Source organism: Eptesicus fuscus, chromosome 6, assembly GCF_027574615.1.
Source record: "Eptesicus fuscus isolate TK198812 chromosome 6, DD_ASM_mEF_20220401, whole genome shotgun sequence".
Taxonomy (NCBI): domain Eukaryota; kingdom Metazoa; phylum Chordata; class Mammalia; order Chiroptera; family Vespertilionidae; genus Eptesicus; species Eptesicus fuscus.
In genome coordinates, this window is record NC_072478.1 from 81,099 (window position 1) to 107,725 (window position 26,627).

The following is a 26,627-nucleotide window of genomic DNA, read 5'->3' on the forward strand; positions in this document are numbered from 1 at the left end:
CCAGGAGGAGAAACTGAAGGGCAGTCGTGAGCACTGACTGGGAAGAGGCGCGAGGCACCTGGTGGAGTGGGAAGGCTCTGCTCCTGGTGTGGGCAGCTGCAGAGTGCACCGTTGTCACAACTTCAGCCACTGAACACTGAACATTTGTATTTGTTTTCTGAAGTTAGACCTCAAAACAAACAAATGCACACGCCCTGGCAGAGGAAAAGAAGTGAGGGGCATCACCTGTTGGGCTGGCTGAGACCGGGAGAGGTCTTGGCATTGGCACCACCTGCCAGAGGTGGGGGCCGAGGAGTGACGGGAGGAGTCTGAAGGCAGCCGGGCAGAGCGGAGACGCGGGCTGGGGGGGGGCGGGGCACCAGCACTCGCTGGAGCCGAGGGCGCAGGTGTCCCCACCAGCCGTGGTCCCCTTTGCTGGCGTGACTGGAGATGGAGCAGGGGAGACCAGGGACTGGTGGGGACATGGGAGTGAGCAGCCCCGCAGCAGAGCAAGGAGCTGGCCTGCGGGGTACAGGTCCCAGCTCGGCCGCGGCCTGTGGTTCCACCTTGTCCCGCTCCGCTGTGTGATCGCCGCATCTACCTCGAGGGTTGCTGTGAGCACCTGCCACGTGCTGAGTGCTGCCTGCTGTCCTGGCGGTACATTTACTCTCTGGGATTTGGGCTGAAACGGGGGAGAGGAGGAGGAGCCACAGCGATGGGTCTGGGTGAGGGGCAGGGTTTGCCTTCTTTCCTCCCGTCACTTGTCACGTGGCAGAGGTGGAAGCAGGCAGCAAGCTGAGGGGATGGGCGGGGGGCTGTCCGGTTCTGGGCGGCCTTTGTGCGGGTCAGGAGTGAGGGCAGCGTGGCCGGGGCCAGGCGGGAGTGATGCAGGTGGAGGGAGAGCGGCAGGACACGGAGGGAGCGCTGCTGCCCCTTGTTTCCCGGTGTGAGGCTGCTGTGAAGAGGAAGGCGTTTGGATGAGGAGCGCAGGGATTGTGTGGAGATGCTCATGGCCAGCGTGGACGGGAGCAGGTGACCGCGTGGACGGGAGGGTCGCCGGCCCGAGGTCAGGCATGCTGGACTTTGTGCCGCTCTCAGCCTCTGTGCGTGTGCGAGGCGGTGGGGGGAGGCCGGGGAGGGAGGCGTGACGGTGCAGGCGGGGGTGCTGGTGAGAAAGCGCCTCAGACCCACGCGGGGCCCGCACTGGCCGGAAGTGGCCTTGGCCAGGACCTGACCAGACGGCAGCGAGGGGTGCTGTGAAGCACGGTGAGGGGGGCTCGGGCTGGAGCAGAGCCAGAGCGAAGGCCATGGAGGTCACAGTTCTCCCGGGTGGTTGGAGGTCACAGCACTCTGATGATGTGCCATCTTCCTCTGCTTCCAGCTCACCTGGCATGTGGTAGGACGTGTGCTCTTTAACACAAGTTACACATCAAATTGCGTTAATACACTTGGATAGTAAATTTCAGAATTTCCATTTTTGAGCGTTTTATTTGGACTCAGAATCATCAGAAGTTTTCTTTTTCTCCCTCATTTTTCTGTGTAGGCCTCTTACTGAGGAAGAAATCATTGACCTAAGAGAGAGGCATTATGATTCTATTGCTGAGAAACAGAAAGATCTTGATAAGAAAATTCAAAAAGAGGTTAGTAGTCTTACATTGCTTTTATATATGTTATTATAAAGGGTCTTTTAATAGGGGAAAGTTGTCATTGACTAATATATTGCATACAGAATCATTGGACCTATATTTAGATATATACAAGTGAAATTATTTAAAAGTTAAAAATTGTTTCAGCCTATTATAATTTATTTCAGTTTGATTTAATTTATCAGCAACCATATGCAGCCAGAAATAAAGAGAATACGTGCTCCTAAGATAATGCCCTAATTCATAGTAGGGACTCCGGCAGGACACATCACCTGTGTGTTTAAATCGAACTTTTAAATTTTACTGTTTCACAGTAAGTGTGGTTTCCGAAAGTCTTTTTCTTTGTCTCAGATTTGTGTGTTCTTCATTATAAAGTGATGAACAAAAAGATAGATACAGAGACAGTAAAGCACCAAACAGACTGTCAAATTACAGCGGGAAGGTTAGGGAGAGGTGGGGGAGATAAGAGATCAACCGAAGGACTTGAATGCATGCATATAAGAATAACCAACAGATACAAAACATTGGGGAGGGGGGGTCAGGGGATGTATGGGAGTGGGGGGGGGGGCAATGGTAAGATATGTACACATATAATACCTTAATAAAAAATTTAAAAAATAATAATAATAAATTTTTTAAAAAGATTTATGTGTTCTTAGTCAATCAACTGCTTCTAACAGTCATAAATGTTGTGTTATTTTAATGTACTCACAGAATGGCCTGTAATTACAATAGGTAATCTATAATAGAGAATATTAGCTTTAAAGAAAAAATTGTGTTGAAATGTGATGCTTCGGCTTTATTTGAAATGCAGTAGATGATCACCAGGGCAGTCAGAGTGCTGTTGGGAACGGGACAGAGATGTGAGCACTGCTGTGTGATCGGCAGGAGGGGCTGGCTCCTGCGAGGTAGACGCCAGAGGACTGGCCTCGGGCCAGACCCTTCCCCGTCAGGGCCAATAGGCAGTGGACTGTTGGTGAGAATTTTGAGGAAGAAGCAGTTCTGTGTTTATGCAAATCACATGCTGCTACTGCATAAGTTCAGCTTCTAGAGAATTCTGTAATACGATTGGCTTCATTTGGGTTATTTTATAAAAGGAGAAATTGAAATGAGAAATCACAAAAGTTTGAGTTCTGCCCTTCTTTGAAGGGATCAATGTTTTATTTTTATTTTATGAGTAGAAGCATTTTGTTTGGAGAGCAGTTAGACAGGTTCTGATTCTGTTAATCCTTATGTTTTGTTCATGCGCAGTTAGCCTTACGAGAAGAGAAGCTAAGACTAGAAGAGGAGGCTGTGTACGCTGCCCAGCGCCAAGCAGCCAGGGCAGCGAAGCAGCGAAAGCCCTTGGAGGTGAGGGGCCCCGCGATAGGGCGGCTCCTGTCCTGCTTCTCGGACCAGCCGTAGCCGAGCTCTTCTGTCCCCGACGTTGGGGCTTCTGTGTAACCAATGTTCTCCTGCCTGTATTTCTAGGGATTTAAGGCAAATTAGTTGGACTTTACAGGAAGAAATGACATCCGATGATGCGCTTGATGCTGAGTGCTGTTTGCCTTAGGGTTTATCCCAAAGATCAGCTTCCGTTTTCTAAAACCCAGTGTTCTTTTGGAAAAATAAATACACTCCTAGACAGAAATGGGGCAAAACTAGCCTTTTTACGTTCAATTTTGTCCGTTTTTGTTTTTTTAAAAACAAGGCCTCGAGTTGCTAGAATTTCCTATCCTTCCTAGATGAGGCCAGCCGGGCAGTGTGCCCCAGGGATAGTGGATTTTCTCATCCTCGTTCTTGTGTCTTTGGGATGGATTGGGAGTTGGAGCCTTGAGAAATCTTTAGCATGTTATTAGCAAGAGACTCGCCATGCCTTTCCAGTGCTCATGGTGTTCGGCAAGCATGTCAGACTCAGAGGCTGACACGGGCCAAATAAACGAGGCGTGCGGTCCATGGGCCACGAGTTTGTCCTGCTTCGTGTACGGCACGGTAATGCCCGGAACTCCGCCAGCAGCATTCACGGAGCCTGGCTGAGTGTCTGGAGCTGTCCTCAGTAGGTCACAAGTCTTACCTGTTCAATCCTCCCAACGATCGAGGCGTTAGGTCGTATGAGTCCCATTTTATAGCAGAGGAAGCGGAGGGACAGAGGTGAGGTATCGGCTGGGATTCTACAGCCCGTGGACGGCAGAGGCCAAGGTCAGCTCAGCAGACTCGGCCAGCGTCCCGCTCATTGTCTCCCACACGCGTTGCCTGGACGCTCTGTCGTGCTCACAACCGGGGCAGAGGTCACGTCACAGACAATGACTGTAGCTCAGCGAAGCCGAAGCGTCGTGCCCATCAAGGGCTGTGGGATTTCCGTGTGACCTGTGTCTTTTATCTTCCTCGCACACGTGTGTTTCAGCAGAATAATTAGATCACAGGGGAATGTCTTTTTTTTTTTTTTTTTTTTTGCATTTCTAAATAGTGGGGAAGTTTAAAAATTAACTCACCTCTACTAAGAAATAAAAGTATTTTTCTGGTTATAATATAGGCAACTCTTTTTACTGTAATTCTTCTGCTCGCCTTTTAAAGAGAAGGCATTGCGTATGCAGCAGCTGGAGTTTCTCTTCCCAGACTGGACATTGCAACAGGAACGTGCCACAGCCTACACAGCACACGCCCTCACAGAAAGGTTCCGGGGCACGCGGGTGCAGCAGGTCTTCACGGCAGCCTGGGAGTGTGCTGGGTGTTACAGCCTCTGTCGTTTACAGATGAACAAACAGGAAGTCAGGGACTCCCAGGGACACACAGCTAATCACTGTCAGCGCGCAGTCTGCCAGGTCTCCTCGGCCGCGCTGCTGCTACCCCAGAACAGAGCTTCCTGCACTCTCTGCACGGTCCATCCTGCCCCTCAGCCCTCCCCGTACCAGAAGTCCTCAGTGTGAAAGACTGTTAAGGATGTATCTTTTTAAAACACTGAATATTAAAGATGATACACTGATAAATAAATTGAGAGACATTCTAACCATAAATATGAGAATGTAGAAGTAACTGGTGAATTTAAGGGGAAAGACTTCAATAGAATAACTTCCTAAGTTGCTGTGTTTTTTTTTACAAACTACAAAAAAGCGCATCTTGGCATCGCATGGCTGGTCTTAACGCTCTGCTTGTGCGGCAGTGACTTTGTTCCGCTTCGTGTTTCCAAGCAGGAGAGGCTGGGCGCCGGTCCTGGATGCCGCCCCTCCAGCGGAGCCGCGGCCCACAGGTACAGCCAGCGCACTGCTCGGGTAGAAAGCGTTGTCGGCACTGCGTGTCTCTGGGCATCCTCACCTGCCCGTTCCCCAGAGATCAGTGCTTGTCAGAGACACGCTCTTGCAAGAATGCCAAGGACATTGCTTTATGTTGAAAAGTGATCACTTCTTCAAATGGATTCTATGGCAGTTTTAAGAATGGCCACGTCTTCTGTATAGAAATGATGCCACAACACACTGAGTGCCTTTGGATAAGCCATTTATGCCTGTTGTTTGTGTCTCCCCTGAACCCCTCTGCTCTTACAATCTGATCATTTTTGGAAGAGTGTTTCCTACTCATTCTGAGATCCTTTCCCACGGTGCATTATTATACATTGTGAAGTGGGAATTACGGCCAAGCTTGGAGATGTGACATCAGAATTAGCCAAAATCTTAGTTTCAATTCATTGCTAACATTAAGAAAATTAAGACCTGTTCTCATTGTTATTCTAATGGCGCGGTAATTATGAGTTTGTGTGGGACAGACCGTCAGGCCAAACTGTCATCATTAACTTAAACATGCAATATGTTCCGTCTACTGTGCATATGTACAAGTGTTCCACTTTATTACAGCTCAGGACCAGAAGACGACTCCGAGTCTTGTTTGCGAAACATAAAGTCACAGTATGAAGTTTTCCAAAGTAGCAGTAAGTCCTTAAAGCATTCTGTGCGTTGACATCTCCTTTAGTGCACCAAGCAGGTGATAGTTGGAGGTCCCAGCTCTGTTTCGGGGAACTCCCACCTTTGGTTCCTGTTGCCCAGATGGTCAGTGCGAGTCCTTAATACGCAACAGGAGTTGGAGAGAGCAGTCTCTGGCCCTTTCTGCAGATCTCTGTGGGGCGTCAGGGCCTCACGTTGTAGTTCCTACTCTGACCCCAGCCTCCCCCAGAGAGAGAAGAGAGAGGTGGGAGCTGTGACCCAGAGTATTCCTGAGGGAAAGGCTGTTCTCTGTGTTGCAGAGGGACACTCCCCGGAATGGCAGCGTGGGCGTGTCCATCTTAAATACAGACTGCCTTTTTCACTAGCTTTGTCATTTTTATCTTTTCATTTGTTTTTGCCCCCCTTTGTAATGGATTATTATGAACTGGGGGCGGGGGGTCCCCTCAGCCTGGCCTGCACCCTCTCCAATCCGGGACCCCTCGAGGGATGTCTAACTGCCTCTCACAATCTGGGACTGCTGGCTCCTAACCACTTGCCTGCCTGCCTGCCTGCCTGATCTCCCCTAACTGCTCCCCTACTGGCCTGATAGCCCCTAACTGCTCCCCTGCTGGCCTGATTGCCTCTAACCGCCTCTGCCTCACCCCGCACCCGGGACCCAGGATTCCCTCCTCTGGCCGGTTGCAGGTACCCAGGACCCGGGCTTCCTTCCCTCTGCCTGGCCGCAGACACCCAGGTCCTGGGGCCAGCTTCGCCAGGGCTGGCTGCAGCCGCAGGGTACCATAGGTGGGTGGCTTTGCCTGGGCTGCAGCTGCAAGCACCCAGAACCACGGGTGGGCGGCTTGTCCCTCTCCAGGGCTGCTGGCGCTAGGGATGGTGGGGCGGGCGGCTTGTCCCTCTCAACAGGCACAGGTGCAGCCACTGGTGCCCAGGACCTCTCCTGGGCCGCAGCCTGGCTGGTCCCCATTCCTCTCTCGAGAACTCATTTGTGCCTGGCTGGTCCCCATTCCTCTCGCCCCAGTGTTGAGTGTCTGAGCAGCATGATGGCGTGAGGGCGTGATGACATGAGGATGTGATGACCATTGCATATTAGCTCTTTATTATATAGGACAATACATAGATTTCATTATATTTGAAAAGTTTATAATTCATTTACATTTGCATATTTGCTGTGTTGTTAGATGGCAGAAACACAAAAAGAAAGGGGGGCTATATGTTATTCTAAACAAGCTTACAGATGTAATGGTTTGTCCTTGTTTCTGTAACAATAAAAGGCATAGAAGTGTTTGGGGAGAGAGATTCCTACAGAGTAAGTGGTTGTGGTAATGAGTACAGACGACCGATCACACTTAATTATATTTGGTGTATATTCCAGGACTCTCGTCAGATGCCACCGTGTTGACACCAAATACAGAAAGCAGTTGTGACTTAATGACCAAAACCAAATCGACGAGTGGAAATGATGACAGCACGTCCTTGGATCTGGAGTGGGAAGATGAGGAAGGTATCGCACTCTCACCATTCACCTGACATGTTCAGTTTGATCTGTTAGTTTATAGAAATCAACTTGGTATTTTCCTTTTCCTTTTCATTTAAATTATTTTTGGTTGAAAGTATTACATGTCTCCTTTTTCCCCAGTTGACCTCTCCCCAGCTGCTTCCCCTCCCCAGCACATGTCCCCGCCCCTTACTGTCTGTGTCCTTTGGTTATACTTATATGCATGCATACAAGTCCTTTGGTTGATCTCATACCCCCGCCTTCCCTCCCTGGCTTGATGGATGCTTCTGTGTCTCTGGATCTATTTTAGTTCATCAGTTTATGTTGTTCTTTATATTCCACAAATGAGTGAGCTCATGTGATATTTATCTTTTCTTTTTTTTATGTCTTCATTTTTTTTTTCATTTTTTTATTAAGGTATTATATGTGTACATATCTTACATTGCCCCCCGACCCCACTCACATACATGCCCTCACCCCCCAGCGTGCAAGTCCTTCGGTTGATCTCTCCTAACCTTCCCGCTGTAATTTGACCTTCTGTTTGATGCTTTACTGTCTCTGTATCTACCTTTTTGTTCAACAGCTTATAATGTTCTTTATTATCCATAAATGAGTGAGATCATGTGTTATTTTTCTTTCTCTGACTGGCTTATTTCTCTTAGCATAATGCTCTCCAGGTCCATTCATGCTGTTGCAAATAGTAAGAGTTCTTTTTTACTGCAGTGTAGTATTCCATTGTGTAGATGTACCTCAGTTTTCTAATCCACTCATCTGCTGATGGGCACCTAGGCTGTTTCCAAATCTTAGCTATTGTAAATTGTGCTGCTATGAACATAGGGGTGTATATATCCTTTCTGATTGGTGTTTCAGGTCACTTAGGATATATTCCTAGTTCCATTTTTAATTGTTTGAGGAAACTCCATACTGTTCTCTACAGTGGCTGCACCAGTCTGCATTCCCACCAGCAGTGCACGAGGGTTCCCTTTTCTCTACATCCTCACCAGCCCTTGTCCTTTGTTGATTTGTTGATGACAGCCATTCTGACAGGTGTGAGGTGGGACCTCATTGTCGTTTTCATTTGCATCTCTCTGATGATCAGTGGCTTTGAGCATGTTTTCATGTGTCTCTTGTCCTTTTGTATGTTTACTGTCAAAGTATCTATTTAGGTCTTTTGCCCATATTTTGATTGGATTGTTTATGTTAAGTTGTATGAGTTCCTTATAAATTTTGGAGATTAAACCCTTATCGGATATATCATTGGCAAATATGTTCTCCCATGCAGTGGGCTCTCTTGTTTTGTTGATGGTTTCTTTTGCTGTACAGAAGCTTTATTTTGATGTAGTCCCATTTGTTTATTTTCTTCTTAGTTTCCATTGTCCTAGGACCGTGGTCGGCAAACTGCAGCTCTCGAGCCACATGCGGCTCTTTGGCCCCTTGAGTGTGGCTCTTCCACAAAATACCACGGTCTGGGCGAGTCTATTTTGAAGAAGTGGCATTAGAAGAAGTTTAAGTTTAAAAAATTTGGCTCTCAAAAGAAATTTCAATCGTACTGTTGATATTAGGCGCTGTTGACAAATGAGTTTGCCAACCACTGTCCTAGGAGATGTATTGGTAAAGATATTGCTACCACATATAGCTGATATTTTGCTGCCTATGGTTTCTTCTAAGATTTTTATGGTTTCCCATCTTATGTTGAAGTCCTTTAGCCATTTTGAGTTTATTTTTGTGTGGGTGTAAGCTGGTGGTTTACTTTCCTTTATTCGCATGCATCTGTCCAGTTTTCCCAGCACCATTTGTTGAAGAGACTGTCTTGCCTCCTTTGTCAAATATTAATTGAGCAGAATGGCTTGGGTCGATTTCTGGATTCTCTGTTCTGTTCCATTGGTCTATATGTCTATTCTTGTGCCAGTACCATGCAGTTTTCAGAACAGGGGCTTTGTAATACAGCTTGAAATCTGGTATTGTGATTCCTCCAATGTTCTTCTTAAGGTTGCTGCAGCTATTTGGGGTCTTGTTTTATTCCATATAAAATTTTGGAGAGTTTGTTCTAGGTCTGTGAAATATGCTGTTGGTATTTAATGGGGATTGCATTGAATCTATATATTGCTTCTTTGGATAGTATGGACATTATAATGATGTTGATTCCACCAATCCATAAAGATGGTATATTCTTCCATTTGTTTATGTCTTCCTCTATCTCTTTTTTCAGCGTCCTGTCATTTTCTGAGTACAGGTCTTTTACCTCCTTAGTTAAGTTTATTCCTAGGTATCTTAATTTTTTTGTTGCAACAGTAAATGTTTATTTTTGTTTTTTGGTTTTTTTTTAAGTTTCTCTTTCTGTGAGTTCATTATTGGCGTATAAGGCCATAAATTTATGGGTGTTAATTTTGTATCCTGCTACCTTGCCAAATTTATTTATTAAATCTAGTAGTTTTTTGATGGAATCTTTAGGGTTTTCTATGTACAATATCATGTCACCTGCTAATATGGACAGTTTCACTTCTTCTTTTCCAATTTGGATGCCTTTAGTTCTTCCTGTCTGATCACTGTGGCTAGGACTTCCAGGACTGTGTTGGGTAATAGTGGTGAAAGCAGGCATCCTTGTCTTGTTCCTGTTCTTAAGGGAAACGCTTTTAATTTTTGCTATTATGTTGGCTGTAGGTTTGTCATATATAGCCTTTATTCTGTTGAAGTGTGATCCCTCTATTCCCACTTTACTGAGAGTTTTTATCAAAAAAGGGTGCTGTATTTTGTCGAATGCTTTTTCTGTATCTACTGGTGTTGATATGATCATGTGGTTTTTATCTTTCAGTTTGTTTATGTGATGTATCACATTTATTGATTTGCAAATATTGTACCAGTCTTGCATCCCTAGAATAAATCCCACTTGATCATGATGTATGATCTTTGTAATATTTTGATGGATCTGATTTGCTAATATTTTGTTGAGGATTTTAGCTTCTGTGTTCATCAGGGATATTGGCCTGTAATTCTCTTTCTTTATAGTGTCTTTATCTGGTTTTTGGATTAGGGTAATGCTGGCTTCATAGAAAGAACTTGGAAATGTTTCTTCCTCTTGAAGTTTCTGGAATAGTTTGAGGAGGGTAGGTGTTACTTCTTCTTTGAATGTTTGGTAAAATTTACCTGTAAATCCATCTCGTCCAGGGTTTTTGTTTGCTGAAAGTTTTTAAATTATTGCTTTAATTTCTTTGGTTGTTATTGGCCTACTCAGGTTTTATCGTTCTTCCTGTTTGAGTTTTGGAAGATTGTATGTTTCTAGAAATTTATCCATTTCATCCAAATTGTCCAGTTTGTTGGCATATAGTTGTTCATAGTATTTGCTTACAATCCTTTATCTCTGTGTTGTCCGTTTTTATATCACCTCTTTCACCTCTGATTTTACCTATTTGGGTCCTCTCTTTGTTTCTTGATGAGTCTGGCTAAAGGTTCATCAAGCTTGTTTATCTTTTCAAAGAACTAGCTCTTGGATTTGTTGTTCTTTTGTACTGTGTTTGTGGGGGGGTGTGTTTTTTTGGTCTCTATGTCATTTATTTCTGCTCTGATCTTTATTATTTCCTTCCTTCTACTTCCTCTGAGCTTTTCTTGCTGTTCTCTTTCTAATTCATTTAGTTTTAGGATTAGATAGTTTATTAGTCCTTTTTCTTGTTTCTAGAGGGAGGCTTGTAGTGCTTTGAACTTCCCTCTCAGGACTACTTTCACTGTGTCCCATAGGTTTGGGGTGGTTGTGTGTTTATTTTCATTTGATTCCAGGAAGTTTTTAATTTCTTGCTTGATCTCATTGATAACCCATTCATCTTACCTAATAAAAGAGAAACATGCAAATTAACCATCACTCTGCTATGCCCACAGCCAATCAGAGTGAGTATGCAAATTAACCCAACAAATATGGAGGTTAATTTGCATATGCAGGCCTGAAGCCTGCTATGAGGGGAAGGGTAGCAGCAGAGGGAGCTACTGGAATGGTGCTCCAGATAGAAGCAAGGACTTGCGGGTTCCGGGCGGCCTAGGAGCGGGGACATGCTGCCTCCTGGGGATCCAGGGAGCAGGGACGTGCAGGCTCCCGGGCGGCTGGGAGTGAAGCCAGGGGAAGGAAGGCCTATTCTTGCACGAATGTCATGCAACAGGCCTCTAGTTGTTTAATAACATGCTAGTTAGCCTCCATGTATTTGAGTGTTTTTGAGGTTTTTTTTAATTGTAGTTGATTTCTAACTTAATGCCATTGTGATTTGAGAAGATGCTTGGTATTATATTAATCCTCTTGAATTTGTATAAACTTGTTTTGTGCCCTAACATGTGGTCAGTCTTTAAGAATGTTTCATGTGCACTTGAGAAGAATGTGTATTCTGTTGCTTTGGGGTGAAATGTTCTGTAAATGTCAGTTAGATCCATCTGATCTGGCATGTCATTTAAGGCCTCTGTTTCCTTGTTACTTTTTTGCCTGAAAGATCTATCCAGTGAAGTCAGTGGTGGATTAAAGTCCCCACTATGACTATTGCTGTCAGTCTCTCCCTTAAGGTCCATCCAGAGCTCTTGAATGTCCATCGGTGCTCCTGTGTTGGGTGCCTGTGAATGTACAAGGGTTCTATGTTCTTGTTGAACCCTTCCCTTTAGTGTTACGTAGTGGCCTTCTTTGTCTCTTGTTATGCCCTTTGTTTTGAAGTCTGTTTTGTCTGATATGAGTATTGCTACTCCAGCTTTTTTTTCCTTTCCATTTGCATGGAATATATTTGTCCATCCATTCATTTTGTCTCTGTGTATCTTTCATTCTGAGATGGTTCTTATAGACAGCGTGTATATGGGTCATGTTTTCTTATCCATTCAGTCACCCTATGTCTTTTGATTGCCATCCATTCATTTTGTCTCTGTGTATCTTTCATTCTGAGATGGTTCTTATAGACAGCGTGTATATGGGTCATGTTTTCTTATCCATTCAGTCACCCTATGTCTTTTGATTGGAGCACTTATTCCATTTACATTTAAGTTTATTATTGATAGGTATTTATTTATTGCCAGTTTTGTTTTCTTTATGCCTATGATCCTTGCTCTCCCTTTTTCTTAAAGCAGTCCCTTTAATATTTATTGCATTGCTGGTTTGGTGGTAATGTACTCCTTTAACCTTTTTTTTGTCTGGAAAGCTTTTTATTTCACCTTCAATTTTAAAAGATAGCTCCACTGAATACAGTAGTCTTGGATTTAGGCCCTTGCTTTTCATTACTTCGAGTACTTCATGCCACTCCCTCTGGCCTGAAGTGTTTCCATTGAGAAGTCAGCTAACATTCTAATGGGAGCTTCTTCGTAGGTAATTTTCTGCCTCTCTTGCTGCCTTTAAGTTTCTTTCTTTGTCTTTAACATTTGCCATTTTAATTATGTGTCTAGGTGTGGGCCTCTTTGGGTTCATCTTGAGTGGGACTCTCTGTGCCTTCTGAACATGTGTGACAGTTTACTTCACCAGGTTGGGCAAGTTTTCTGTCACTACTTCTTTAAACAGATTATCTGTTCCTTGATCACCTTCTTCCCTTTCTTGTATTCCTGTAATGCGAGTGTTCTTACATTTCATGTTGTCCCAGAGCTCTCTTAAGCTACCTTCCTGCTTTTTTTTTTTTTTTAATATATTTTATTGATTTTTTTTCAGAGTGGAAGAGAGAGGGAGAGAGAGTTAGAAACATCGATGAGAGAGAAACATCGATCAGCTGCCTCCTGCACACCCCCCACTGGGGATGTGCCTGCAACCAAGGTACATGCCCTTGACCGGAATTGAACCTGGGACCTTTCAGTCCGCAGGCCGGTGCTCTATCCACTGAGCCAAACCGATTTCAGCTACCTTCCTGCTTTTTAATTCTTTTTTCTATTTGCTGCTTTAATTGGGTATTTATTTCTACCTTGTCTTTAAAATCGCTGATTCGATCCTCTGCTTCATCCAGTTCTACTTTTAATTCCTTCCAGTGTGTTCTTCATGTCAGATATATCATTCTGCATTTCTGTCTGGTTCCTGTTAATGGCCTCTATTTCCCTTCTCTTGTGTTGTAATTTGCACTAAGTTCCTTAAGCACCTTTATGATCATTGCTTTGAACTCTGTGATAGGTTGCTTGCCTCCATCTCACTTAGTTCTTTTTCTGAAGTCCTTCTTTTCTCTCATTTCGGAGCTGTTTCTGTGTCTCCCGTTTTACGTCTCTGTATTTGCTTCTGTGTATTAGATAGGACTGCTATGCCTCCCGTCTCAGTGGGATGGCCTCATGTAGAATGTGTCTGGAGGGGTCCAGTGGTGCAGTCTGTTTGTTTCCCTGAGGTGGATGCTCTCGGGATGCCCCTTGTGTGCATTGTTTGGGCTCCCCCGTTGTAACTGGGACTTGATTGTTGATGTCCCAGGTGTGGGAGGGAGCCCCCCTCCCACTTGCTGCCAGTGAGGTTCAACCCCAGTGTCATCGTGCCAGCTGTCCAGTGGTCGGGGCTCCTTACCCCAGAGGCTGGTTCTGCCTTGACTCTCCGCCTTGATTGGCATTGTTCTGGGTTGTACTTCCTTCCCCCACAGAGCTCCTCCCACAGATGTCAGCTGCAGGCGCTTGGGCTCTTTCTCTTTGTGGTTAATCCTCACCCGAGGATATTTTTCCATTGATTTTGTTAGAGAGAGTGAAAGAGAGAAAAACATCGATGTGAGAGAAACACATCAATTGGTTGCCTCTTGCCTGCACCCTGGCCAGAGCCCAGGCCCGGGAGGAGCCTGCAACTAAGGTACATGCCCATGACTGGAATCTAACTCAGGACCCTTCAGTCCACAGGCCGACGCTCTATCCACTGAGCCAAAACCAGCTAGGGCTTAAATGTTAATTTTTCAATCAAAGGGTTTTGTAATCCATCCCATTGATCCTCAGTCAGAAGAGTTGCTGCCCCCTTGTGGGCAACCTAAAGCCAACAGTTAATTATCTTGGTTCATGATCTAGAGCAGTTTGTAGTTCTCCTGGTATAAAAGCTGTGACACAGACTCAACTTTGATTTTAGCTGCATGGCTTCCTAGCTGTGGTGCTTTAGGCAGATTTCTCAATCTCTCCAAGCTGCAGTTTGTTTACCTAAAAGGGAGTAATAAATCTACTTTAAAGAGTGATTTATTCCCTGGTTTGTCCTCACTACCTGGCAATAATAGGCAGCTGATAAATATTTGAAAAAAAATGAAGGTATTGATGTTGTGAAGATTAATTAAAATTTCTATAAAACACCCAGTACAGGGTGTTGCAAATAGTAAGTACTCAAAATTATAGCTAAAATGTGGATTTTTTTAATAAAAGGACTATTCCACTGCATAAAGCCCAAGTTTTCATTTTCATTTAAAGAAATAATCCAAACAGAAGAACCAATTATAGAACATAGAACTTTAAGAAAAATAATAAACATTAAATTCTTCATAGGGTTTTGAGAAGGAATGGACTTTAGCTATCTTCCCATCAAAGCCTTTTGTTTTATTAATAAAGAAACAGATATGTCAGCACTCGAATAATTTTACCAAGGATTGCTTCTCAGCTAAGTACTGTTTCCCTGTTCCTGTACTGAGGTTATTGCATATTTGAATTCCAATCAGCAAACTTGACGTTTATTTTTTATTTTAGCATCTTGTTCAATTTGACCCAAAGCCTTTCAGTTATTTTAATTCCTTTTCTGTCATCCACACTGCATGCTAATCAGATTTGTAGGTGACATGACTTTGGAGGTTGTTATTCAGTTCATTAACTGGATTATGATTAAGAGTCCTGACCATCGAGGTCAGGGCGGAGCCCACTAGGAGCCTGCTGTGGGCCGATGTATACCCCAGCTTCCTCTGGCCAGTGCCATCCCATCAAATCCAAGCCCTCAGAGTCCTGTTAGCATCAGCTCCGGTTTGTGTCTTGTCTGTAGAAATGACTTGCTCTGCTATGTTGAGTCTTTGTGATTTTTTATGAGTGACAGACAACAGTGATATACATGTATATTTAAATGTTCTTCTGTTACCGTAGGGTTTGATTCGTTACAGTCAGAAAACAAAATTATTGAATGTGTCTAGGGGAATTTTCTAGTCCTAGATGTTAATTCTTTTACGTATCTTGGTGCTACACTTACAGATTTGAATTTCTGTCTTCCCTCCCTCCCTTCCTTCTGCCAATAAAATTACATTGTTTTTCTCCCAAGAATATGGGACTTTCCGTTTACTGGCCAGTTTCTTTCTGTTCAGAATGAGGTGTAGTCCCTGGCCCGCCTCAGCTCGGTTGTGTGGCAGAGCCAGGAGCCCGGCTTGGAGCCCTGACACAGGCCCCCTTCTTCCTGCCAAGTTCCCAGCTGTGAACAGAGCAGGAGTGCCGTGTGCAATATACGTGCATAATACACGTGAACATTAACGGGAAGTAGGCAGTGCTCGGCCAGGATGTTGTCATTATCCTTGGAGCCACTGTTCCCTCCGGGAAAGGAAGTTATCACCTGGGAGGAGAGGATTGGCAGGTGCACGGATTATATGACTAATAACCATTGAGGTCCTCCATTCATTCTGTGTGATTTATGGCTCCTCAGACATTTCATCTCCTTAGGTGGACGTTGCATCCCAGCTGCCCTTGGGTGAGTGAGTGCATTTCTCTAAGGCGCGCTCCAGGGTGAGACGCGCATGACTCGTGAGAAGCCTCCATGGTGCTGGCTCTTCAACTCACAAATCAGGTCTGATTGTTAAATACAAACTAGACTGTCACCCTGGGACGCCTTTTCATGTAGCTTTTCCCCTTCGCTGAGATGTTTAACCACCTTGGCCCCATCCCAGGCATGAATCGGATGCTCCCAGTGCGAGAGCGCTCTCGGACGGAGGAGGACATCCTGCGGGCGGCGCTCAGAGGTGGCCGGAGGCCTGGGAGCCACGCTGCGTCCGCCTCCGACGACTCCAACGGGCTGGAGTGGGAGAGCGACTTCGTGAGCGCTGACGTGGATGACAACGGCAACTCCGAGTTCTCCGGCTTCGTGAACCCCGTGCTGGACCTGTCGGAGCCCGTTGGGAAGCCAGCGGGCGGAGAGCCACAGACGCGAGGGGCTCAGGTCTTGTGACCCTGCTTGGCAGGGGGGACCCAGTGCTGACCCCAGCGAGAATGTATAAATCATGCCGAGCCTTTCCATTGCAGGTGGGAGCCCCGTGTACATGCTGTCAGGAAGGACCGGATGATGGGCTGTATCTGAATTGCTTCAGAATAAGTGCAATTTCATCATCTACCTTCGTTTTTCAAAACAAGTTCATGGTTCTGTCATAGTATCAATTACCTTCCTGTTTGCAATTTGTAGGTGTTCTTTTTAGAATAGCTTTGTTGGTTTTACTTAGTATGTTTGCAGAACCTTATTTCAGTGTCTGAGAGTATTAAGGCTTTTGGTGTTCTGCTCAGCAGACAGGAGGGAGCAGAGGACGGAGCATCCAGCTCAGACTCAGAATAACGGTCCCGCTCCGCATGTCTGTCCCACAGCTCACACTCACCACCAGTCGTAGCAGTTACTCTAGGAGGTGACTCAGAATGCTCACGTGTCATTCTCTGTCTACACTGACTACATATCCAAGTAGGATACTGTGAGTCAGTCTGAAACAAAGGAAATGACATGACAAAGGAAGCTTCCAGAGTTTGGACACTTGAAATTGGTCATCAAGAGTAATTGAAGAAAATAAACGTTCACTTCCTTTTACATGCGCTATAAATGAATGTTGACTTTAATTGATATATTAAATTTCTAGACATCTTTTTTTTTTAATTTTATATTTCCAGTGACTGGCCTTAGAAAGATCTTCTCTGTGCATCATTTAGTAAGAAAGGAAAACCTAACAAGGAAATACGGGTATTTCAAAGTAAATAAATCCTTTCTGTGTGGAAGGATCTGTTGATTCTATTAAGTTTCCTTTGCCTTGTAGCACAAGGTGCACTAATGGGCTAGGATTACGTATATCAATAAATACAGCTACTTCGTGTGGAAGACAGTGAGCTCTTTTCTCTAAAGGTTAGGCATCAACTTAAAAGGCCAAGGAGACTCCTAGTGGCTTGTCTCAATTTTGCTGAGGATTGACATGATTGCAGTCAGCAAACTTGATTTTTTCCTAGTGCTTTTTCCTTTTCTTTTTCTTGTAACAATGACAGTGCATGTTCTCAAAACTATAGGAAGGTCCAGGTGTAAATAGTAACTCAGATTCTTGCTGCACTTAAAGCATCACATGGTCCTTTCCGTGTCTGAGCTGCTAGGCAATGGCATCTACGGTTCTTCACTTTTATCTCATAGACCTAAACGCGACACTAAATATGTAAACAGGTTCGGTAACCCTCTTCTTTATGTCTGTGTCACTAATTCACGTTGTAGCTGTGTCATGGGCAATATTGTAAAAGTAATCTATGTTCACACTGCCTGTTACGCTTTCTGAAGTTTATATATATCTGATGTATATTCTTGGTTTGGCATAAGCTACTATTGTAATTTTTCTGGCATTTTGTTCATAAAGAATTTTTTGAAGGAATGGCATCTTGTCGAGGATTGTGAATAAACACATTTTTATATTTAAATAATTTTTAAAAATTACTGTATTCCATAAACATGCAATAATTATTTATTTTATTTTTTTAATTGTTTAAGGTATTACAAATAGTAGTACATTTGTCTCCTAACTTTATTAAACCTGCTATGAAGACAAAAAGGAGTAAATTAAGAAAGCAGGCTGAAACTACACTTGAAAATGTTTGTTTTAGCTGCTATGAAAAAGATACTCAATTTCTTTTTTTGTTGTTGTTAATCCTCACCTGAGAATATTTTTCCATTGATTTTTAGAGTGAGTGGAACGGAGAGAGAGTCAGAGAGAGACACACACACATCGATTGGTTGCCTCCTGCACGTGCCCTTGACTGAAATTGAACCCAGGACCCTTCAGTCTGTAGGCCGACACTCTGAGCCCAACTGGCTAGGACTAATTTCTTTATATGCTTATTAAAAACACTGGAAATAACTGGTTTATTCAGCATATATCGAAGAATCTGCTATGTCTGGCAGGGTGTTTGGGGACATCGCAGGGAAACGTTCCTGCTGTTTACCTTGTGTCAAGAGAGACAGATGATAACAAGCAATGGGAAATCACAGCTGGCAGCAGGAGGCACACGGAGGACAGACAGGCAGCGAGGGGCCAAGGGGCTGGGTGTCACCGATCCGGGTCCTCTGTGAGGAGACGGGCCAGCCAGGGCCAAGGCCTGGGAAGCATGTGATAAGCAAAGGGAACCGCATGTGCAAGGTGAGGTGGGAGGGAGTTTGTATGTTCTGAGCATAAAAGACCACTTGGACTCAAGCATTGTGTGGGCCAGTCATGTGAGGCCTATAGGCAATGGAGAAGGGTGAGTTTTAAAGAAACAAAACATTTTATCCTATCTATTAAAAGTAATATGCAAATTAACCATCACTCTGCTATACCAACAAGCCACGCCCACCAGCCAATCAGGAGTGAATATGCAAATTAACCCAACCAAGATGGCTGTGGCCACGGAGTGAGCAGGAGGCTTGGGTTTCCCCGACAATGGAGGAAGCCAAGCTCTCTGCCTGCCCTGGCTGGCCCAGGCCTCTGCTCAAGGCTACAAAGTTTCAATTATAGAAGATAAATCCCAACAAATATGGCTGTGGCCACGGAGCTGGAAAGAGCAGGCCTGGTCACCCCTAACTGCCCTCCACTGCAGGCCTGGGTTCCCCCCCCCCAACTTCCCTCCTCTGCCAGCTTGGTCACCCCTAACGGCTTGAGTTGTCCCCGGCGATGGAGGAAGCCAAGCTTCCACAGCCCTGGCCTGCCTTGGCCTCCGCTCAAGGCTACAAAGTTTCAATTGTAGAAGATAAATCCCAGATACCAGGGCCTCTACTTGGGTCACGGGGGGGCGTGGCCGGCCTGCAAACCACCACAGGCCCCTTGCCCAGGCCGCCTCATGCCCCAACAGGACCCCCACCCTGATCCGGGACACCCTTCAAGGGCAAGCCAGCTGGGCAACCCACCTGTGCACCAAGCCTCTATCCTATCTAATCCTATCTAATAAAAGAATAATATGCAAATTGACCATCACTCAAACACAAGATGGCTGCCCCCGTGTGGACAGAAGATGGCCGCCACAAGATGGCCAGCAGGGGAGGGCAGTTAGGGGTGACCAGGCCTGCAGGGGAGGGCAGTTAGGGGTGACCAGGCCTGCAGGGGAGGGCAGTTAGGGGGCCGATGTATACCCCCTAACTGCAGGGGAGGGCAGTTAGGGGCAAACAGGCTGGCAGGGGAGCAGTTAGGCATCAATTAGGCTGGCAGGAGAGTGGTTAGGGGGTGATCAGGCTGGCAGGCAGAAACCGTTAGGGGCAACCAGGAAGGCAGGCAGGCGAGCAGTTGGGAGCCAGCAGTCCTGGATTGTGAGAGGGATGTGGGATCGGGCCTAAACGGGCAGTCGGACATCCCTCGAGGGGTCCCAGATTGGAGAGGGTGCAGGCTGGGCTGAGGGACACCCCTCTCCCCCACCACCGTGCACGAATTTCATGCACCGGGCCTCTAGTCCTACCTAATAATAGATAAATATGCAAACTGACCATACCTTCGCTATGCCCATGATTGGCCAGGAGGCGCAGGGGGGCGGGACTCGGGGTGGCCGGGGTAGCTGATTGAGCCGGCAGGACGCTGAGCTGCGTCGCCAGCAGCGGCACGAGCTCAGCGTCTGCGCCATGGCTGTGCTGCAGCACAGAAGGGGCCTCTGGGGCAGCGAGCTGACGTCCCGCCGCGCGGACCATCAAAAGCGGACGGGCACTCAGCTCCCCCGCAATCGAAAGCAAAAGTGTGGGAGCTGGGTGCCTGTCCGCTCAGGCAGCAGGCCTTTCAGAAGCCTCCGGCGCCTGGTGCACCAGCGGACAGGCACCCAGCTCCCTGTGATTGAAAGGGAAAGCGTGTAGGGGACCCTACACGTGCATGATTCAATCATGCACTGGGCCTCTAGTTGATTATAAAGGAGAGAGGAAGGAGGAGAAACATAGATGAGACAGAAGCATCAATAAGGAGAGAGAATCGTAGATCGGCTGCCTCCTGCACACCCCTCAGTGGGGATCAAACCCACAGCCTGGTCATGTGCCCCGACCAGGAATCAACCTCCTGGTTCATAGGTCGGCGCTCAGCCACTGAGCCACGCCGGAGGGCAAGGTGAGCTGAGCTTGATGGAGAACAGGAAGCTGGAGTTACAGTGAGCACATGGGCATTTTTGAAAAATTGCTCTAGCCACTGTGCAGGAGGGTTGAGAGGGAACCCCTCGTGGGATGTGGTGGGGCCGGGGCGGGAACGGCTGCTGAAACGCAGAGCAGAGTCATTTCAGAAGTGGCACCAGCAAGGTCTTCTAATGGGTCAGACATGGGGTAGGAGAGGGGGATCAGAGACAACTTAGCTGCAACACCTCCTGTCAAACTCCCCGCGCAGCAGGCGGTCTCGAATGGGACCTGTGGAGAGCTGACTGGCAGAGGGCGGGCCGCTGGCCCTTGAGAGGTCGGGTTCTCTGATGGATCCTGGCATCCAGTGGCCCTGGGTCAGCATGCGGAGTGAGGAGGCGGGGAGAATGGCTAGGCCACACGCGGGCAGAGCGGCATGTCTGAGCGCACAGCCTCGGGCTCAGCCGCACTAGTCCTGTCCTTAGAGTTTCCAAGAAAATGGTTAGAGAATTAAACTTAGATTTTATTAGGTGCACAGGTGCTGTTAACATTTGGAATTCGTGGAATTAAAACATTTTAATAGGACATAAAAATCAGTTTAAAATTGGGTAAGAAAACATACTTCTGCATTTAACACAGTGGTTCATTAAAATGTTTTAAGTACTGTTTTTAGATGCTGATTATAGACAAGAACTTTATTCTTGAGAACACTAAGCCACATTAAAGCCACAGCGATGCGCAGACACCACCACACACGCTCCCGCCAGGCCTGGTGCCCGGCGACAACAATCACAACCATCCGCCTGTAGCTTTGGCCTTAAAACCAGCAGCTGCTGTGAGATGATGTGACCAAGAGATGGTTCTTACAAAGCAAAGCACAGGACTAACATCAGGTGTAAAGAGAAAACACTGCCACCCTATTGGTCAGCACTCATCACAACACGCTGTGGGCACTAACCCTCAGTCCATCTAGCAAGCACCAGGTGACCAAGTCGGTGCCTCCCACGACGGACAGGCTCCCCGATGGCAGCCTGGGCCCCAGACTCCCCGGCATCAGCAGGTGGCCGCCTGGCGCACGGCGCTCCCCCTCTCCCCCCACGCCTCTGGTCTTGCCCGTGCGCTAACATTCATTCTCATCCGTTTCCGTCGGACACGCACTCTGGGTGCACCACGATGGGGACCTGCAGAGCTCAGGGGTGGGCTTGCCTGCGGGCCAGGCGTGTTCCTGTAGGAGGGGTCTGGGAGACATCACGAAGAGAGTCTCGAAAAACTCCAGGGACTCCCCGTCTTCCTTCTCTACCAGGAGCTGGCACTCGCCAAAGCGGACCATGCACCTGTAGGGCAGCTCCACTTTGTTGAGGTAGCCCAGCTCCGTGCTGCCCACCAGCAGGCTGGTCCTCCTGCTCATGTTCTTAATTTCAAAAGAGAGAACTGAGCTGTGGAACTTTTTAAACAGCTGCAGAGAGAACTGAACTCGGGAAACCTGCTTGTCCTGAAAAGTATAGCGACAGATGGTGGAATTTCTGCCGAATTTCACCACTTCGCTGGAGGGGAGCTTCTCTGGGTTAGAAAACCTTATCGATTGGAATATCCCATTTTGCATCTGGCCAGGATGGTAAACGGTGACCCGCAGACTCGTCACTGTCTCTTCCGTGTCCGCATCTTCGAAACTGGACATGGCGGCGGCAGCACCCGTCTGCAAGTCAGCAGCACGTTATTTCACGTCCCCCTCTGTGTCCCTAGACCTTTTTTTAATATAAATGTCCTATCTAATAAAAGAGTAATATGCAAATTGACCATCACTCCAACGCAAAGATGGCTGCCCCCATGTGGTCAAAGATGGCTGCCCCCATGTGGACACAAGATGGCCGCCACAAGATGGCCAGCAGGGGAGGGCCTAGGCCTGCAAGGGAGGGCAGTTGGGGGCAATCAAGCCTGCAGGGGAGGGCAGTTAGGGGTGACCAGGCCGGCAGAGGAGGGAAGTTGGGGGTGACTGGGCCTGCAGGGAAGGGCAGTTGGGCGGGACCAAGGCCTGCAGGGAAGGGCAGTTATGGGCAAACAGGCTGGCAGGGGAGCAGTTAGGCATCAATCAAGGTGGCAGGGGAGTGGTTAGGGCAGTGGTTCTCAACCTTCCTAATACTGTGACCCTTTAATACAGTTCCTCAGGTTGTGGTGACCCCAACCATAAAATTATTTTCGTTGTTACTTCATAACTAATTTTGCTACTGTTATGAATTGTAATGTAAATATCTGATATGCAGGATGTCTTAGGCGACCCCTGTGAAAGGGTTGTTTGACTCCCAAAGGGGTCATGACCCACAGGTTGAGAACCACTGGGTTGGGGGGTGATCAGGCTGACAGGCAGAAGCAGTTAGGGGAAATCAGGAAGGCAGGCAGGTGAGCAGTTGGTAGCCAGCAGTCTTGGATTGTGAGAGTGATGTCCGACTGCCCTCGAGGGGTCCCAGTTTGGAGAGGGTGCAGGCTGGGCTGAGGGACACACATATCCGTGCATGAATTTCGTGCACAGGGCCTCTAGTATATATATATATGGACTTCAGAGAGAAGTAGAAACATCAATGATGAGAGAGAATCATTGATCAGCTGCCTCCTGCACGCCCCACATTGGGGATGGCAACCCAGTGTGTGCCCTGACCGGGAACTGAATTGTGACCTCCTGGTTCACAGGTCGATGCTCAACCACTGAGCCACGCCAGCAGGGTGAGGCAATGAGATCCTGATTCTCATATTTGATGAAAATCTTCTGATAGGTCATTTAGATTTTAAGTTAAGAAAACAATACATAGAACCCTTTCAATCAGATGTGAAATTGTCTTCCAAGCTCTGTGAACTGGTGTGTTACCCTTCCCTACATCTTTATTTTTCATTTCTAGTTTGATAAGACCGTACATGTAATCCAACAACTAAAGAAATACTTGTTGATAATAAAGTGGTTTGTGGGGGCATAACGACACCCTAGTTTCCTTCTCATTTAAAAAGAGTTGCTGGGGCCCAGACACACTAGGGCAGCTGTGCTGGAAAAGGGCATCGGGAACCCAGGGTCTTCCTTCGGTCTGAGTGTCCTCAGAGGACGAACCTATAAAAGCTATCCTTCATTTACTGTTAAAATTAGATGTGACTTGTGAAACCTGATTGAAGGAAGATTAAAAAGTCGTAAGTAATTGCAACAGTTACCTTGATCATTTATACTTCTAGCAGGTAAATGGTTAAAGACAGTAAGTTATTTAAAAGGTTATTTTACTCTTACCATTTTAAAATGTAGACATCACATAACTTTGAAAGTCTCTCTGACGTAGTTCTGAGCAGTCGGTACTCCACGCGAGTTGTTTGTTTTGTCAGAGGACCCTAACCACTGGACAGCTGTCAGGAACCACAAGCGGCACCAAGTGCCGTTACCACACGGCCACACCTGCGCCCCGGCCCCCCTCACTGAGTGCATCACAGGACAGGAGAGTTCTTACCAAAACCCCGGGAGGTTATTTTGACACAGAAATGCCATTTTAAACTTTAAAAAGGGTTACATGAACATGATTACAAAATTCAAACAGTAAAGGCTTTTTTAAAACGTATCTTCCCTCTACCCTCATCCTCCGTTTCCTCTTCTAGAATCGGCAGCTGTAAAGTTGCTTTTACCCTTACAAAAATCCTTTACACAAGCATACTAGGCCTTGCATTTTTCAATTAATAATCCAAATGGATGCTTTTTCCGTATCTACACATATAGGTGGACCGTTGGGAAACCACCCCCCGCGGTGGGCTTGCTGCCTGCATTCTTCAAGCCCTGGTTTGGGCTGCGGCTCTTCGTCTGAAGGGAGGCTGATTTGACCCGGGTTTTCTGTTCGCCGCCTGTGTGAGATGTTACTATCAGAGCTGGTTTAAAAAGACAATGCTTTCATTCCTTTCTATGGCTCCTGGTACTGTAACATACAAATGTTTTGTTTGTTTCACAAAGTTATGATGCTAAAAATCAAATTGTCACCTTATTCAACAAATGACATAGCTAAGCAAATTTCATTTTTATTCATTTGGAAATATGTTATCTAACTTTACTTTCGTAACCGATTCTTCATGCAGATTTTTACACCCTATTGCATTAGCCACGGAGACACTCAGCTGGAAACAGGAAAAGTGAAAGGAACACTCAAGATCACAGGCCCATTTGTGGTAAAAGTTACAATGAAATCAAAGACAGCAAGAATCAGCCCACAACGGTAAAATCGGTGAACCCATCCTAGACTGTGATGTGAAGACCCTGCAGCTGTGACACTGGCGGGGAAGGGAGCAGGGAGGTGTGTGTGTTAGAATCAGCGGGACACCGGCTGGAACCTGGCGCCAGTTGGGACCGCTGGGTCCACTCCCGGGTGTGTGGACCTGGTTCCTACTCGCTAGCGATGGGGCAGGTTGTTAGGGTCAATCATGGCCTCTGACCTCAACCCAGAGTCACCCAAGACAGCGGGACGTCCAGGGGGGATCGTGTATGCCAGCAGCTCCCATGCTTTCAGCGTTGGCTGCGGGGTGGCCTGCGCCCTGCCATTTCAGGGTGGTCGGTAGAAATGAGAAAAGGCAGAAACGAGCCAAAACCACCCTGGAAGTTACACTAGGTGGGTCTTTTCTTTAAAACACACACTAGCCCTAATGGTGTGGCTCAGTGGGTAGAGCGTCTGCCTGTGGACTGAAGGGTCCTGGGTTCCATTGCGGCCAAGGGCACAGGCCCAGGTTGTGAGCTCATCCCCAGTGCGGGGCGTGCAGGAGGCAGCTGATCAGTGATTCTCGCTCATCACTGACGTTTCTCTCTCTCCCTCTCCCTTCCTCTCTGACATAATCCTAGCTAATAAAAGAGTAATATGCAAATTGACCATCAGTCCAACACACAAAATGGCTGTCCCCATGTGGACACAAGATGGCCAGCAGGGGAGGGCAGTTGGGAGGGACCAGGCCTGCAAGGGAGGGCAGTTTTTGGGGGTTACCAGGCCAGCAGACGAGGGAAGTTGGGGGCGACCGGGCCTGCAGGGAAGAGCAGTTGGGGGGGGACCCAGGCCTGCAGGGGAGGGCAGTAGGGGCAATTAGGCTGGCAGGGGAGCAGTTAGGCATCAATCAGGCTGGCAGGGGAGTGGTTAGGGGGTGATGAGGCTGGCAGGCAGAAGTGGTTAGGGGCAATCAGGCAGGTAGGCAGGCAAGCGGTTGGGAGCCAGCAGTCCTGGATTGTGAGAGGGATGTCCAGTAGGATCGGGCCTAAACAGGCAGTTGGACATCCCTCGAGGGATCCCAGATTGGAGAGGGTGTAGGCTGGGCTGAGGGACACACACACACACACACACACACACACACACACACACACCGTGCACGAATTCCGTGCACTGGGCCTCTGGTAAAATAAATAAATTAAATAAATAAATAAATAAATAAATAAATAAATAAATAAATAAATAAATAAATAAATAAATAAATAAAAGAGGCCTTGGGCTCCCGGGACCTCCCAGGACCTCCGTCCCAGAAAGCACCGCCCAGACGGCAGCGGCTGCGCCCCTGAGCGGCGGGGGACCTGGGGCCGGATGGGGTCCGCGGCCCGGTCTGACGGTCTGACTCCGCGGCCCGGGCTGACTCCGGGCCGGGCCCTGGGGGAGAAGCCCCCGCTCCAGGCCAGGGCAGGAGGGCGCCTGCCGAGGGCATTTCTGGTCGAAGGGGCCGGTTCATCGCTCTGACAGACGGGGCGCCCGGGGGTCGTGCCCGCAGCTTCCCGGGCTTCCCGCGTCTGCGGAGTAAAGCGAGGTCGACTGCACACGAGGAGTGGGGGGGGGGGGGTCCCCTGGGTGGGGGGGTCCCTCCCACATGGTTACCCCCCGCCCCTGACGGCGCTCTCCCGGGGACACGCAGCACCGGCCGCGGAGGCAGAGGAACGTGGGGACCCGGCTTCCCGCCCGCCCTCCCCCCCTCCCTCCCGGTGAGCCCTGGGCCTGGGCCTCGCCGCCGGGACTCACCGTGGAGCGGCCTCGGCTCGGGGCGGCGGTCCTGCCCGAGGGCGCGGGCTCCGGTCGGCGGGACCCTGGGGCGCCGCGCTGTGTTCCGGGAGCGTCTCCCGCCGAGTCCGCCCCGGGGACGGGCAGACACGCCTCCTCCCAACCGGAAGCGGGAAAGTCCCCGAACAGCGGTGGGCCCCTCCAGTTCCTCAGCGCAGCCCTCTGCGTCCGCCCCCCACCGCGTGCGTCCCGCCCCCCCCGCCCCCCCCCCGTCCGTGACCCGCCCACCGCACCCCCCCCCCCGCACTCCCTCCCCAGCCCGCCCCCACGCCGGCCCGCACCGCCTCTCCGCTCCCGCTGATGCGCAATGACCAGCGGGGAGCCACCGCCCCAACAAGCGGTCCCGGGGAGGCTGTGACCCGGGAGCTGGACTTTGAA

General features: G+C 47.8%; 2 protein-coding genes across 7 annotated transcripts in view; one reads left to right on the forward strand and one right to left on the reverse strand.

Moving 5' to 3' along the window:
• The window catches only part of AP1AR (adaptor related protein complex 1 associated regulatory protein), a 36,813-nt gene extending 19,229 nt beyond the window's left edge, over nucleotides 1-17,584 (forward strand). The window contains exons 5-11 of one of the 5 annotated variants that reach the window (XM_054717064.1): nucleotides 1,523-1,619; nucleotides 2,877-2,975; nucleotides 4,793-4,851; nucleotides 5,450-5,523; nucleotides 6,909-7,037; nucleotides 15,600-15,627; nucleotides 15,824-16,043. In XM_054717064.1, the coding sequence (XP_054573039.1) occupies nucleotides 1,523-1,619; nucleotides 2,877-2,975; nucleotides 4,793-4,851; nucleotides 5,450-5,523; nucleotides 6,909-7,037; nucleotides 15,600-15,627; nucleotides 15,824-15,980 (643 nt within the window). In that variant the 3' untranslated portion in view covers nucleotides 15,981-16,043. Of the gene's footprint in view, nucleotides 1-1,522; nucleotides 1,620-2,876; nucleotides 3,026-4,792; nucleotides 4,852-5,431; nucleotides 5,524-6,908; nucleotides 7,038-15,599; nucleotides 15,628-15,823 lie in introns of all 5 variants that reach the window. The other 4 variants (XM_054717062.1, XM_054717063.1, XM_054717066.1 and 1 more) reach the window with 4 other exon arrangements.
• A 3,141-nt stretch (nucleotides 17,585-20,725) lies between these two features.
• TIFA (TRAF interacting protein with forkhead associated domain) lies at nucleotides 20,726-26,385 on the reverse strand. Of its 2 annotated transcripts, none has more exons than XM_054717068.1 (2): nucleotides 26,211-26,385; nucleotides 20,726-21,910 (listed from the first exon to the last, which is right to left on the reverse strand). In XM_054717068.1, the coding sequence occupies exon 2, from the start codon at nucleotides 21,890-21,892 to the stop codon at nucleotides 21,335-21,337; it is 558 nt and encodes a 185-aa protein (XP_054573043.1). In that variant the 5' UTR covers nucleotides 21,893-21,910; nucleotides 26,211-26,385; the 3' UTR covers nucleotides 20,726-21,334. The 2 variants fall into 2 exon arrangements, with proteins under 2 accessions (XP_054573043.1, XP_054573042.1); XM_054717067.1 differs by lacking the exon at nucleotides 26,211-26,385 and adding an exon at nucleotides 23,480-24,153.
• Nucleotides 26,386-26,627: the final 242 nt, after the last annotated feature.